This window comes from Lepisosteus oculatus, chromosome 7 (assembly GCF_040954835.1).
Source record: "Lepisosteus oculatus isolate fLepOcu1 chromosome 7, fLepOcu1.hap2, whole genome shotgun sequence".
In the NCBI taxonomy this organism is placed as follows: domain Eukaryota; kingdom Metazoa; phylum Chordata; class Actinopteri; order Semionotiformes; family Lepisosteidae; genus Lepisosteus; species Lepisosteus oculatus.
The window spans coordinates 26,674,091-26,690,295 of record NC_090702.1 but is presented as its reverse complement, the minus strand read 5'-3'; the positions used below and the strand labels follow the sequence as shown (position 1 = coordinate 26,690,295).

The following is a 16,205-nucleotide window of genomic DNA, read 5'->3' as shown; positions in this document are numbered from 1 at the left end:
TAGTCTCCAACAATTGTTTGTCACTTTCATTCGTATGTTAAAAATACAGGAAATAGCTAGATATCTTTATTGCCTGCAAAGCGAAGGGTGTACAGAAATGGAATACCAAAATTAATGGCGTAAAAAGTGAAATTGAATAATAAAATGTGAAAACAATACATCAAAGGTGGGATTCCTATTAAAGACATTATGAAGGTCATTCATACCCTTAGGTCAAAACATAAGGGTGTTTTGAAAATAATTAAAACATTAATTTGCACTTGACGCTGTTTCTCTGAACAACCGAATGCAGTCTCTCACAGCATTTGAGCATCGCACATTTACTACAAACGCTGAGTGTTTTTATAAATTGATGACAACTGGGGAAACTTACTGTAGAACGTTTTATCCATTTTTCTTTAAAGCGTCACACTGATATTTTTTAGTCATGAAAAGTAATCAGTAAAGGGTTTCTCTTTGTCATTAAAAGCATTACATTTTAGCAATTAGAAAAACAATGTACTGTACTTGTATATAAATGTGTAATTAATGGCTTTATTGTGGAGTTAAAGAAAATGTATGCACATTTTCATATGTTCAGTTTGAGCACTTAAGGTTTTTTTAAAGATATTCACTTCAACAAAATGGAACATTATTGGGAAGGAGTGCATACTTTTGCAAGACACTGTAGATTCATAATCATCATAAAGCTGACTACAATATGTGTGTATAGTATACAGAAAATCAACAGGGGGGCTTCATGTGAAAGTCACAGACTAGAAACTGCATTGCAACCACTGGAAGAGCTTAATGCAATACCATCCAGCCCTTACTTCTAAGGAGGAAGCTGGAGGATATGCAAGTCGATGCCTCCATGACCTCGTGGATCATTGACTACCCGACAGGCAGACCACAGTCTGTGAGACTTCAGAACTGTGTGTCTGAACAGGTAGTGAGTAACACAGGGGCACCTCAGGGGACAGTTCTTTCTCCATTCCTCCTCACCCTCTATACTTCGGACTTTAAGTACAACTCAAAGTCATGCCACCTGCAGAAGTTCTCAGATGACTCTGCAATTGTAGGATGTATCAAGGGTGAGCAGGAGGAGGAATACAGAGGACTAGTCAGCAGCTTTGTGGAGTGGTGTGGGGTGAACCACTTGGAACTGAATGTAACAAAGATAAAGGAAATGGTGGTAGATTTCAGGAGGAAAAAGGTCAAACCTACTCCTGTCTACACCCATGGGAGTGGCGTGGAGATGTTGGACTCATACAAGTACCTGGGAGTGCACATCGATGATAGACTGGAATGGTCTAAGAACATCGAGGCCATCTATAAGAAGGGACAGAGCTGACTTTACTTCTTGAGGAGGCTCAGGTCCTTCAATGTATGTAGTAAGATGCTACATATGTTCTATCAGTCGGTGGTAGCGAGTGCCATTTTCTACGCAGTGGTATGCTGGGGCCCTGGGATTAGAGCAGTGGATTCTAAAAGGCTGAACAAGCTCATCAGGAGAGAAAGCTCTGTCATTGGGTCTGGCCTGGACCCCCTGGAGGTAGTGGCTGAGAGGAGAATGGTGTCCAAACTAGAGGCCATCATGGACAACATCTCCCATCCCCTCTATGACAGGCTTGTAGAAATGAAGAGCACGTTCAGCAATAGACTGATTCATCCACGGTGCGACAGGGAGCGCTACAGGAGGTAATTCTTGCCTTCTGACATAAGACTGTACAACGCATCCACCTTGCGTCTGGGCAGAGGCAACATTGACTGTGACCTGTTTCTGGACTGAACGCATCTACACATCTACTGCTACATCTGTTCTCTTTCTTTTCTTTTCCCGTTTACAACCGTTTTTTGTGCAATATATGCCAGGGACCCGTGCAATACATTTATATTTATATCTATATCTATATTTAGATCTATATTTATTTTCATATGTGTGATACGATTTTTCCACATACTGTTCTGTTCTAGTTTGCTCTTTGTGTGTCCGGACTGTGAGTAACTCTTTTAGTGCACCCCTCACTGTACTGATTGTATTGTATGTATTGTACTATTATTATTATTGTATCATTCGTTACACTGTGGCTGTGTTGTCTGTGTAAAGCTGCTGTTGCACTGCAATTTCCCTCACGGGATCAATAAAGTATCTATCTAATGAAGTCTGTACAGTATACTGTATCTGTGATACATGCTTTTCATCAGGTGGCAGATGGGATTCTATCCTCTTCCTCTCACAGATCCAGGACAAGAATATACTGGTTACTAGTCTCCGAGCCCTACATACCACACGTGGTTCCAGCTCATGGCATAAATGGAGCTCAAGTCTAATGAGTTGAAAATCCCAGTATAACTTCCAATCTCACCCCACAAGGAAGGAGGGGTACCATGACAACAGGCACTATCCTCTTGGAATGTTGTTCCAATTACCTTGTCGGCAGTATGAGCAGCAAGTTCCCAGGTCTTGAGGAAAGTAGCTCTGTGCAGTCAAGTTGCTATCCATTGCTACAGGTTCATCTCTTATCCTAGACATCAAGTTCTAAGCAAACCTGTAAAGATTCCTGCCCAAACCATGGCTGCTGGAGCTTCCCATCAGTCTTGGCGAGGTGTTGTAACTCTTGGTCTCCCGGACTACAGCCTGTAACTGATGGACTGTTCAATGTGACAAATGGTGTGAACACTCCAAATTTCAAGTGAGAGTGAGCTGACTTAGTTCAGACTCAAACATACCGAAGATTATCTTCAAGCCTAACATTCACATTGCCCATGCCCTGTCAGCTTTCACTGCTGTGGAGTTTAGTGTTCATATAACAGAGTAATTGGTATCATGATGATGTTATCCAGTCAGTCGGATCCGACTCTCGGCGATTCTATAGACCATCTCTCGCCACGCTTTCCGGTCTTGGACTTTCCCTTTCAAAATCTGCACTTTAATTTTTCCAAAAACATACCTAGTAATGTTTCTTTTGACGCTCAGTATTTGTTGTTTAATCAAATAAAATGCTTAATATTTATATCAAGTAGTTTAAAATGTAAAATGAAATTAAGTAGGGTTATGCCAATAAGGTTCCATTATATATATTTCCAGTATATTCCCAAGAACAGCTGGGAAGACCGACTGTAGCCTGACAAAGCTTCTTCATCCCCTATTAAGGAGGTCACCCATGTTTTTGGCAATCAACATGCAACAGTCTTAAACCACCTTCTGAATAAATAGATTTGTGAAAAGACGAGGTCTTGCATGTCAAAAGACTATAGCTCCTTGTCCAATTTCCATTCTTTTTCCCTTATAAAACTTGGTGTAGCCTATCCTTTATGCTATTGTCCTGAACAATAACAAGGAGAAACCTACTATGAGCTAAAAGCAGTATGTATCAGCAATTGTTAGTAGAGAATATGCTTCGATAGGGGTTTCCAAACCTAGTCCTGTGGACCTACACCATTGCTGGTTTTCATTCCAGCTGTCCTCTTTACCTAATTAAATAGGTAAATACATATTGCATAGGAAATACAATAGAATAAAAGATACATTTTAAGAATGGAAAAACCAATAATTCAAATTCATCGCATTAAATCAAGTAAGGGTTCAGTTATGTAAATTGAGAGCTCCATGAGAACACAGAGACTCTGGAAGTCCTCAGGATTGGGGCTGTGATCCCCTGTGCTAGGACACCGAGCACTGGATGGCCAGGGTACCATCCCAGACTCAAAACGTGAATCTATACCACAGGACGCTAGTGCTATTCATCAATGAGGGAAGGTTCCATATCCATGTTCAGGCTATTGAGACACCCCAGGTGAATGTTACTGTGACTCGAAACTTGGACTACAAAGGTAGGGATTTGGTTATGATCCAGAGGGGGCATGTCTGCTTCTCAGTTTAAGCGTGGCACTAATTTTTCCTTATGTATTTTAAATATAAGAATCAGCTCAAAGGTGTATAATTCATACAGTAGAATATACAATAATAATGAGTACATTTATATGTCTTAGCACTATGGCTACATTCCACAGTTCTTTGCTATGATACAGCAAACTCCCCTGTGATAGTGAAATGCTGCTAGCACAAACATTTAATCCATCCTTGTATTACAATATGTCCAGCTCTATTTTTGCACTGTAGAACAGACTAATCCACCTAAATGTACTTCACAGTAGTGGTATATATATATCTTTGCATCCTATTGATTATTGATAATAATCGGTCTTTCATAAAGGAGCATCTACAGTACATACCTTTATATACTGTAGATCCTGACTCATTCACACACTCAAAGCATTACACAAACAAACAGTGCTGATTATTAGATTTTATATGTTCTCTTGGTGGGGATCCTCACTCATGGCAAATATAAAATCACATATTAGATATGAAGTTATACATTACAATCTTGTTTCTTTTGTTTCAGTGGAAAAAAACATCTTTGGCCCTTGCAAAACTCACCTGAAATCCAAAACTTTCAACTCACAATATTGTCAATGTTATTTTGTAACATTATGATGAACGTTTTCTCCACCTAGGATGTCAGAAATGAAAGGTACATGGACTGCTGATTTCCTTTATCTTATAAGTAAAATGTCCAAACTATGAGTTGATTAACTTTTCTACAGTGGGGCTCACTAATATCACAACTAAAAATGTAATGTTATTCTAGTACTGGCATTGCACCTTGGAAAACTGGCTACAGGACACAAGACAAAGACAAGTGTTCTCCAAACACCTGCATAAACAGTATGTGTTTTCCACATCTTTGTAAAAGCAACTCAAGATGATGTGTTCCTTCAAGTCAAAACCTGACAGTGACCATGTTTTACAATGCAATTTTTATGGTTCTTAGCAAGATGATTAAAAGTACAAATACATTCAGTAAGCTTGAATGTTCCAAAATTGTACATACAAACATTTAAAACTCTACTACTGTTTAGCAAAACCTTAAAATGTTTTTTTTTTTGTGTTTGTGTGAACACGGGACTGCGGAACAAAATGCTTTTTTGAGTTTTCACTGCTTGGGGCAATCAATGGATTTCAGCTTAAAGGGCAAACAAAAGTAATAAAAACTAGATCAATGCCTTAACAGAATCCTGTTCCGTTAACAGTTATATAACATGCAGTATACACCTGAACTCCAACCACAACAGGATGGGTATGTGCAGATAAGAGTCTGATCCCTGTATAGATCAAGGAAGGGCAGAGTGTTTCCATTGGGTTGAAATAACTGCAGTTATTGTCAGTGGGCAGTGGGTATATTTACTTATCTTTCAGTCCAGTCAATTTATATTTCTGTATCTTGTGAAAATGCCTTAAGCCATTTCTGGAATTCTCTTTAAATTCAGCATTCTGAGGGAGGTCTTGGCCATATGCTGAAGCAGTCCATTTGCTTAGTCCATACATTCGTCCATTTCAACATCCTGGGCTGTGGCATTATTTTTTCTGCCTTTTGCAGATCCTTTTGCAGAGTTTGCATTTCCTTTGGGTGCTCTCTCCACTGAGAAGAAAAATAAGAAAAATGTCATAACTGTGAACTTCTGCAATGGGGAGGTACAGTCCTTGACATCAAATGTTAAACCAAAGTCCTGGCTACTTGGTCATTAAGACTCACGTACCCAAGAGAAAAGTTAGGTGCCCAGGCTCTGCCTAGAAATCACATCACACAAAATGGCAGAGAACAAACAAGAATGATGGAGGACAAGACAATGCAATCTGAAACAGCACATATAACAGGAAAGTGACAATAACAATACAAAGGAAACACAGGTGAGTATAATTATGCATGAGTGTGTATGGGGGTATGAGTGTGCATCTATAACAAAAACAAGAGATCACAGGCTTGGTCTTCTTCACAGCAATATCAGTTGATTGGGTAGTGAAGTGTAACACTACAACATTTAAGGCCAATGGGCAAGCAGGTTGATTTAAATACTTTTCATGCTAACAAAAACGTTAACAGCATGTAGCATGTGCCTGAAGCAGAAAACAAGGGTTTTTTGCTGTTTTGCAATTTACTCTGTGTTTGCAGTACTCGTTTCCTCTTCCCCTGCTCACTCACTGAGCATCATGACACATCATAAGATAAGATCGCTTTATTAGCCATATACAATTTCTTGTATTAGGAATTTGTCTTTTCACATCCCCCAACACCATGAGTCACACAGACAGGGAGAGAGAAGCTTGGGGTCAGAACGCAGGGTCAGCCATTTATATGGTGCCCCTGGAGAAGCTGGGGTTAAGGCCCTTGTTCAGGGGCCCCAACAGAATAGGATTCCTCAACTGGCCAGGGGATTCGAACCGGCAACCTTCCAGCCACAGGCACAGATCCTTAGCCACAGAGCCACCACACCGCCCCCACAGCCATGCGACCTCATGAAAGTCAGTCTGTTTCAGACGGCAGTGAAAATGCAAGAGAGCAATCCTGATCAAATATTCTAGCACATTTGACCAGGACCAAAATCCACTGGAAATGTCCCTGCTGACATTGTGTTCTTACCCTCCATTGTAGCTTTCTCGCGGCTCATGTGGTGCAGCTGCTTCATGAGCTTTCTTTTCTTCTTTCCAGACAGTGTGATATTGGCTCTACAGTTGGAACTGCCAGACACAGAAAGCAGGAGTCATGGAAAAGAAAGCAGCGAGCAGAGCCACTGCCTGCCACTGGCTTCACAGAGAAAAGATAACACAAGCTGCACACATGGTTCAGAGGAGACTGAAGATCTAAAACAAGACTGTGACAACATCAGGCCTAGATAAGGAAACTTCACGTTATTTGGATTTGGATTCTGCATACTGATAATTAGTAATTACAGTGGTCAGTTTCAGATCTCTTACTATTGCTGTGCTGTAGCCCTTTTCTTAATCTGTGTTGTTTTACAATCTATAGTAGAATTTGGCAGAATTTAAGAAATGGTACATTAGAATTTAAGAAAAGCCATAATGAACCATATGTGGTAAAGTGTATACATTGTTAAAATGAACAGCTGAAAATGTCAGTGCAACAATTAATTTGCCACCTTTAGCAATGTAACGCACTATTTAGATAGATAAGATCACTTTATTGGCCACATACAATTTCTTGTATTTGGAAGTTGTCTTTTCTATGAGATTTGAGTTGTTTCAAAAGTACTTTGTAAGTACTAACAGATGTTAGGTGTTAGATTGCCAAAGAAATGTAGTGAATGTCTCAGATATAATCCAAATATATTTTATTATACCTTTAATTAGGTTATCTCTATCTATTATGGAGGCTTTCGTGAAGATCTAGTTATGCTTTATGTCTTTAATGTACAAGAATATGGTTCAACCTAGGATGTCCAAAAAAATTTCTAGGCACTGTACAAATATATACCCTAAATATGACTAACTGTATTATTGCTAAATATTAAACCTGGATTAAAAGTCCTCTTTGTCATCTACTGTATAGTGGATGTTTGTTTAAAGCAACAAGACATAGCAAAATTTCAACACTCTGCCGGTCCTTTAAAGCTCCCAACATGTACATAGAAAGTGAAAGACAAAAAAAGGAGATTTAATTTAGATTATTGTTACTGCTTTACACTGCATTGTTAAAATTAGTCTTATAAGATTCAATCATATATGCTTCTTTTCAGATAGGGTCACTTACGATCTCTTCTTAAGGTGGTGAATAGTTATCAGCCCTTGATCCACAATGGCTCCAACAATCTTATGTTTCTTTCTCTTTTCCTTTGTCAAAACCCTTCGCCGTTTAAAGAGTTTCTTTTTCAGTTCCTGAAATAAATTGAAAAAATAACGATCACTAGTTTAAATCCTTATTGTATTCAACACAAAAGCCCATCTTTTCAAGTGATGGCAAGGTCTCACAAAGCCAAAAATGATGGTAAACTGCCTAGTGAAGCCACCATGCTAACCTAATCTAACTCTCTTTTCACAAGGAAAACTCTTAGTCACTTCAAAACAACAAACCACACATAATGGGTTCAGACGTAAACAGCTATACACAATGTCCAATTTCATTTGTATACAATAGTCTCGATTAAAAAAAACATTTATCAGAAGTCATGACATGGGTGATTGCATGGATATCTCTAAATACATGAATTGTGTATATAAGTGTTAACCAAGTCATTATAAATACTTTCTTTTCAAAGCCACTACTGACTTTACTCACAAAACAACATACAACAACCAATGACCCTGTCGTGGGAGAACATTCAGATTAACCATTATCTTTTCAGATCATGAAATGTCCCCCGGCAATGCACGCTTCGAAATTGATAAGAATGGCAAATCGTATTTATAGAATCTGGCATAAAATAAATTCAAAGCATGTTTATCCTAGAGATGTGTAAAATCCTTCTGATTTTAAATGTAAACCTTTCTTACACTGCTATGCTAACTACACGCGAATACTATTGTTGGGAATACAGTTCAAAATTTTACTAACAAAACAGCAAACTTCCCGTTTTAGTATTAATACTTTTAATTCTAACGCAATCCAAAAACTCACAGTTTTAGGTCTGTTGATCTTCCCTCCGGGAGCCATGCTTGAACCACGTGTGAGGTTCCGCCCATTGCTTGATTTCATTGGTTGCAATGTCCTTCCCTGGTAAATGGTGAATGGATTTCAGAACAGTCAGTTATGTGTCGTTGATCAATAGAAAATGGAGAATACAACAGTACATATCTTCCACGCTCTCCGAATAACTTACCTGTTTAGAAGTTTGAGTTGTGTTCTTTCTCTCTCTAATGGTTTGCTTTGTATTTTGCACAGCTCTTCTGTTTCTAGAAAAACAATAAAGGAGATTAGAATGACATTAGATGCTAAAGCAGAATAAAGACGGGCAGAATTTGACATTAGTTTTGATCATTGCCATCCATTGGTCAAGTGATAGATTTTCTATTTTTAAGAAGTAGTCAGTCCTTATTATTAGTGCATAGATGACTAGTTTTTTCCTTAATACAAAATGAACGACAGTCATTTTTAAAAAGACAGAATATGAAGCTGTGAGAATGAACTCAAGAAAGGCCGGTTGGTGTAAGTTGGATCTCGAAACATTTGAAAGGGAAGATGAGTTAAATGAACATGTGTCCAATGAAAATGAAAACAGCATCAATTCATGGGCAGCGGTAGACTCGCTGGTAGACCTTTGCAATTCTCTTCAAGCTCTAGCCTTCCATAATTAAAATGATTGGGCTTCCTCTCTTGATTTTTTTAGGTTTAACGACACCCCTTTATCCTCCTTTGATTGCACGTGTAACCTTATTTGTATTATAAATTATAAATACAAGAATGTGCATTATTTGTATACACACGACATTTTTTCCGGATGTATGTTTAGTCGGACATGTTTGTGTGTGACACCGGGAAAAACGTGAGGAACCAAGGAGACGAGGGTGTGGTGGTGTGTGTGCGGGAGGTATTTGTCTGCTGCAGAGTATTCTAGTATTCGAGTACATTCAGAACTCGGCTGAAACAAGAAAAGGTAAAATCACAGAGCATTGCTTGTCTCCGATACTTCTACATCCCCGGAGTAAGCAACATTGAGGGTTATTCATGTTACATTATTGAAAGGAAAGAGACATCGGATTAAAGTTAAATTTAATTTCTTTGTTTTCCGAGTACTGTCTAGTTTAATTCTTTCAATAATTTTATCTTGGCGTCCACTTTCTATATCTCTGTATCTCTATACAAATTCCCCTTAAATATTATAGATTGCATTGTGGACCTACTATAAAATTACGCACGTAATTACAACGTGTAATTTAATATAAATTAAACCTCAGAAGACATGATATGTCTATTTGCATATTTCCCAATAATAAAACTCACAACAAGTATTTTCCCTTTCTTTTCCCCACTTCACTGGGTTTCACCTCTAGAAATGAGTTTCTAAACTTTTTTAATTTTAATTAGGATGATCTGTGAACATTTCAGGATTTTTCAATGTCTCCTTTTTAAAAATTTTGATCTGAATTCTACAATACTATATGTGCCTATGGCGCCCCCTCAGGATGAGGCAGCCTACACACAATACATTTTCTTGGATTTTAGGTGCAAAGTAAACGGATTGGCATCATCTGTTTACTTTTCTGTTCAAGGTTTCATTCAAGCCTACAGCAGAAAATCCTATTAGAATAAGGATTAGAATTCTTATGGATGATTGATTTTTTTGAAACAACATTTGGAACAATACAAATTAGTCTTTTGAAATTAGTCTGAAATAGTTCTGCTAAGTCATTTTTTATTTAGAATTGTAGTCAGAAGTGTAGTTAGTTGCTGTAGTTCACGTAGGTAGCTGCGTCAGCATACATAAGCTGCAAAGGAACAAGTAAAGGGTTTATTCCATGCTGTAAAGAGAAAAAAAGAAACACAACCTTTCTGCTGTTGAGCCTTCTTTTGGTGTACAGTATATTTTTCATGACTTGGCTTGCAGCTACAAACCCTGCAACCGCACAAGGGAAAAATTAGAAAGTATAGGCAAACTCTTCTGACCCACCCACCTTCAAGTAACTCTTTCACTATTATGTGTCACCAAGTAGGCAGCCAACCACTGGAGGAGAGTTCTTCCCCCTTGTTTACTAATTGTACCACATACATGCAAATGCCCAGAAGTTCATTGGCAGACATATCTCACCCTAGCCTCAGTGGCACAAAGCTAATTGTCTCCCAGCACTGTAATTCCAGTCACAGTCGGCTATTTACATAACCTAGCCTTGAACATGTGATCACACATATTCACACATGCAGTAAGGCAAGCACCTTGTAATAAATAGCAATTTGAAAATACGTGCATGAAATACTGGCATGAAAATACGTCAGTTGCTACAGTGTATTACTTTACACAACACTTATGCATAGCATTTAGACACAAAATCTAATAGTCCCTCAGTTCTATCAAACAATTCTACCAATTCAAATATGTCATATATTTTAAAAATGTGAATAGTTAAATGTTTGTTAAAATGGTAGCAAAACAATCACGATCCATTTCAAGCTGTGGTGTGACATTACTGGTGTGCTTGGTAATGTGCACATATACTCCCTCTCGTCAATGTCGTGATAACATAAAAGGGCTGTTTGTGTAAATTTAACAGCTTTTTGTGTGCTCAAATCCCAGGAAAGAAAGGGGTCTCAAAGGCAAATATTTCAGAGAAATAACATCTAGGAGGTGAATCTCCAAATGTGAACAAGAAGCCTAATACTCAGAAGTTAAGGTGAAGTATTGGTTAACTACATAAAATACATAAACTACATAAAACTTTTGTATTATTTTACTAGGTACTTTAGTTAAGAATACTGAATACAGTAGGGTCTCAACATCTGCAAATGTAATATTCACCAATTAGCTTATTTGCATTTCAGTCTGGCCGAAGGAGTCTTGTATGGAAGAAGAGGTTAACCAAAGGCTGTTAACCACAACCTTTTAAATTAGCATTGCAACAGACTGGGATCGTGAGACGAATCTAGCTAGTGAGTCACTCCCTGCCTCCTACCCAAGTACCCACTACCCATTATCCTCATCTCAACATGGTGTTGTTTATATAGTAACGAGAGCTCCTGGTTCTGTGTCCAATGCATGGGGAATGACAGGCTGGAGATAACTTTAAGGGTTTCTGACAGCTTTATTACCCTTTTCATTACAGTGGAGCGTGCTAATCACGGAGACCGAGAGAGAAAGTGCAGGCTATATGCAGAGAAGAGTTTGATGTTTTTTTTTATGTTTTTTTCTTTGAGACAGCTGTGTTGTCTCAAAGAAAGGGATCTAGTATCTGCCATTGAATTAAGGGACCGGTCACATCCAGGCTTTATATGTGCTTTTATGTGGCTGTATCACTCCCTTTGTTGTATGCAGTGAGACTTGCACAAGACTGGGAAAATGATGTTTCTTTAACGGGGCCTGATCTAGGACACTATGATCTGTAACAGACAATCAGTTGGCTCGAACAGACTGACCAGCAACCATATCACCCTGCAACTCACAACTGGCGACCCACTGAAGCTAAGTAGGTGTGAGCCTGGTCAGTACCTGGATGGGAGACCTCCTGGGAAAAACTAAGGTTGCTGCTGGAAGAGGTGTTAGTGGGGCCAGCAGGGGGCGCTCACCCTGCAGTCCATGTGGGTCCTAATGCCCCAGTATAATGATGGGGACACTATACTGTAAACAGGCGCTGTCCTTCGGATGAGACGTAAAACCGAGGTCCTGGTCATTAAAAATCCCAGGGCGTTTCTCAAAAAGAGTAGGGGTGTAACCCTGGTGTCCTGGCCAAATTTCTCATTGGCCCTTACCAATCATGGCCTCCTAATAATCCCCCTCTATGAATTGGCTACATTACTCTGCTCTCCTCCCCACTGATAGTTGATGTGTGGTGAGCGTTCTGGCGCACTATGGCTGCCGTCGCATCATCCAGGTGGATGCTTCAATGGGAGTCCCCATTACCTGTAAAAGTGCTTTGAGTGGATATATAAGCGCTATATGTAAGTGTAAGCAATTATTATTATTATTAACCAGACATGGAGTTGAATATGACTCCCTGGCATCTTTTACTGCTCACTGCACTTTTAGGGACTACTTGTCATTTTTGTTCCTCAACAAAAAAGGGGTGAACTTGGATAAGCAACTTAGTTTAACTTCCACAAGATGGCAGTATTGCTGTTTCTTGCAACGACTGTTGAACAAAATCTCGAGAATTAAGTCTAAATAATGTAATACAGGCTGACTATCACCAGATGGCAGTGTTGCCCAGTGGAACAGAAAAGGTGGTTGAAAGTCGGCAGTTTGACCCTGCCACTAGTTTCATACACTAAGTAGACCTTTACGAGAATAAAGTGTACATTTTGCTGCAGTAAAATGATACCACACTGATGCTTATTTATGCTTGTTGAAAACATTTGCAAACAAGCAAATAAAATGTCTAATTTCTTATATTTATATCCATCTAGCTTTTTCCTAACCACTTCTTCCAATCCAGGGTCACAAAGTGGCCAGAGCATATCTCAGCAAGCAATGGGCACAAGGCAGCGTATGCCCTTGATGGGGTGCCAGTCTGTCACAGGGCAGACACACGCAAACAACTAGGCACAATTTCCCAGAATTCAGTTAACCTACCAGTATGTTTTTTTGACTGTGGGAGGAAATCAGACCACCTGGAGGAAACCCACACAAACACAGAGAGAACATCCAAACTTTGACAGACAGCACCCCAAGTCTGGAATAGAACCCAAGTCCTCAGTGCTGCAAGGCAGTAACGCTAATCACTGTACCATCATGTCTGCACTTGGGCAATTTCAGTGAGTGGGTGACAAACTGTTTAGAAGTTTTCACTTTTTACAGGAAGGTTAAGGGAAAGAACTGTTAATTCCTGTTTACTTAAACCCCTAGATTCACGCCCAGACTCTTTTCTAATTTGGGTATTATATTGCAGATGTTAGTTCCCATTCTATATATTGTCTCCAAACTCTTGTAGTGCATATATGGTAGCCTTGCCATTTTGTCTCAGTTACTCTTAGATAGACCCCCTAAAGTTTCCTTCTTCAAATTTAAATTGAAGTAATATCTGTCTTCTTTAGACTTTATTTAAAGTTTCTAATACAAATTGATTTCCTTCTCTTTCTGTGCATCTACAGTACAACTCTTCTCATGAGCTACTTTCAGTTTTTTAAATTATTATTTACTAAAATGTTTAGCATTTTTATAGTGGTCTAATAAAAATAGGATAGACTTCTTTCAAACTCAAATACACTGAATTACATTCCTTATCTGTGGCTTTTGCAACACTTTTTATTTATTTATTTATTTATTTATTTATCTGAAACGTGTACCTTACTCTTCTGTTTCACACTAGCCTGGCCCGTTTTACATATGCTAATGATGTTCTTTGAAGTAACATCACTGTGAAAGAGCCTGTATCAATATAAAAACTGTTTCTCGACTGGTGCTTATAAATGACTTTCTTGGGTCATTTACTTTGGTTCTAGTGCCTTACATGTTGTTTTATCTTTTTGAATCCTTAATTCTAAATTTTATTATTGTTATTGGAACAGTGACACAAGAAGCTATGTGTGCAGCTACTAGAAGAAAATAAAACACCTTATTGTTCTTCACCTGAAAAGTTAATGAAAAGTTGTTTTATTTGCCAAAACATGTATTGTTAGGAATCCACTTCATGAGTATACAGATAATTGTGGTGCCATATGTATTAATATTAACACTGCTCCTATCCCAGGAAATCTCAGGTATATATTCCCAGGCCTTTATTTTGAAACACTTATAAATAATGGGTGAACCCTCATTTAACTCAACATAGAGTTTCTCAAATCAAATCATACAGCATGCGGAACCTTTGCCTCTATCTGAAATACATTGGCAGTGGAGATCCAAAATTAAAAAAATTAAATTAAGAATTTAAACACTTTAATTTGAAACACGAGGCATCTGACTGTGTTCATGAAGGAATTGCAAAGTTTATCATTTGAACTTGTATAAAAAGCCTTACCTGCTTCCTACATTCCTTCAGCCCCTAAAAATCAGCTCTACTAAATGTCTGAACACTACTAAAATCCAAAACCAAATTCCAGTACACCACAATGTGTTAAATCAACCTCCATGGGCCACTTCAAGTGTCCATGAAGCATGTAGAAGTTAATACTGGAAAGTTTAAGAACCAGAATAAAAAAAGAGTCAATGATGAACTCATTAGCTGCAATGGAAGGGGAAGGAACTATCCATATATTCTTATCCAGGCTACACATTTATGAGCAGTATCATATGATTAGGAATAATTTGGTAGCAAGACTTTCCATCATGCTTTAGAAAATATTAAATCATGTTCTCAGAAAAGGAAAAATTATTGGTTTGGTTTATAGAGAGAACAGCAGTGAATAATACACATTTTATAGTAAGAATTAAAATATTGTTCAGATTACATTTATTTTCTTCTATTCTTGAATGTGTTTCAGAGGAATACTGTTTCCCAAAGGGACTCATTGAGGAATACAGAACCAAATACGTTAAGGTCATTAAATGTAATTGGTTATGTGTCTTAAAGGGTTTAATGATTTAAACAAATGTTGCTTTATAAATAAAATGTGCAATGGTACTGCTGACAGATGAACAATACATTCATTTTAACCACATATCTTCCATCGCCAATACTGTATCTCATCTGTTCACATAGAATGCCTCTATCATATGTTATCAAATCAAGATATTATCTTTCTTTTAACACCTTACCATTTTCAAAGAAAGCAAAAACAATTGTACACAGCAAACCAGATCGAGAGTATGGCAATGATGTGCTGTCAGTATTAATGTACAATTTCTTCAAGTATAAAACTAGTTTTTAACTTGAACTATGCAATACACTAATAAAAGTAAAAAATAGTTTAGGGGCTACAATATTAAAATAAAAAAAACAGAGAAATAAAAACACATGTACTTGTACAATAGGTGCTAATGTAACTGATACTAATTATTATTTTTAATTAAATGGTACATTAAGCAAAATATCACATTTCATATAAGGCACAAGTTCAGATATCATCAATTGTCAATGGACTAAAACATGAGAATGTAAATCAGGTTACAAACTAGCAGAAACCCATTTGCATCTCACTGGTTGAAGAATCTCATTGTTTCTTAAAAGAAGCCAGAGAATTGGCTTCAACTATTACTATGACTGTTGTTGCCAATTGTTCTCCTTTTTACCTGTCTTAGCTGTGAGCACACTGACCTTTTGTCTGTGTGCTATTACAGGGTTTCTACGACTCTTATTCCAAGAAGATGACATTATAAACTAAGATTATCCTAAAATTTGGATCACACCTTCCACCAGCTCTCAGACTAATTTCTTTGTAGAATCTCCCCAATTCAATTAGAGATTCTATCTTTTCACACCTTTCACTTAGATCGCTGTAGGGGAATCCACTCGTTCTTAACTGTTGGGCCTAGACTATAAACAAGGGATTAAAAACAAGTATACTCTCTTTACATCCCTGCACATTTTCTCATTATAAATTAGACAGCCCAGCAGTCCTAATAGAGACCTCAGCAGTATGCACTAAATATGTCACCTCAATCTGAGTATTCATGATCCATTGCAGCACTCCAAATACATACATCTATATTTGGATGCCTAAAATCTTTTAAAATGAATCTTTATTGTGGAACTTAATTAAAGACTTTTTGAAAATTTAAATGTAAGTCCTGCTTGCTTTATGCCTGTGTCTCATTCAAAGAGATCTAACACAATAGTT

At 37.9% G+C, this 16,205-nt stretch overlaps 1 protein-coding gene across 1 annotated transcript; it reads right to left on the bottom strand.

Moving 5' to 3' along the window:
- Window positions 1-4,277: 4,277 nt before the first annotated feature.
- LOC107078060 (uncharacterized protein C11orf98) lies at window positions 4,278-8,555 on the bottom strand. The gene is made up of 4 exons (XM_015352956.1): window positions 8,460-8,555; window positions 7,596-7,720; window positions 6,468-6,565; window positions 4,278-5,468 (listed from the first exon to the last, which is right to left on the bottom strand). The coding sequence occupies exons 1-4, from the start codon at window positions 8,535-8,537 to the stop codon at window positions 5,362-5,364; spliced, it is 408 nt and encodes a 135-aa protein (XP_015208442.1). The 5' UTR covers window positions 8,538-8,555; the 3' UTR covers window positions 4,278-5,361.
- Between the last annotated feature and the right edge of the window lie 7,650 nt (window positions 8,556-16,205).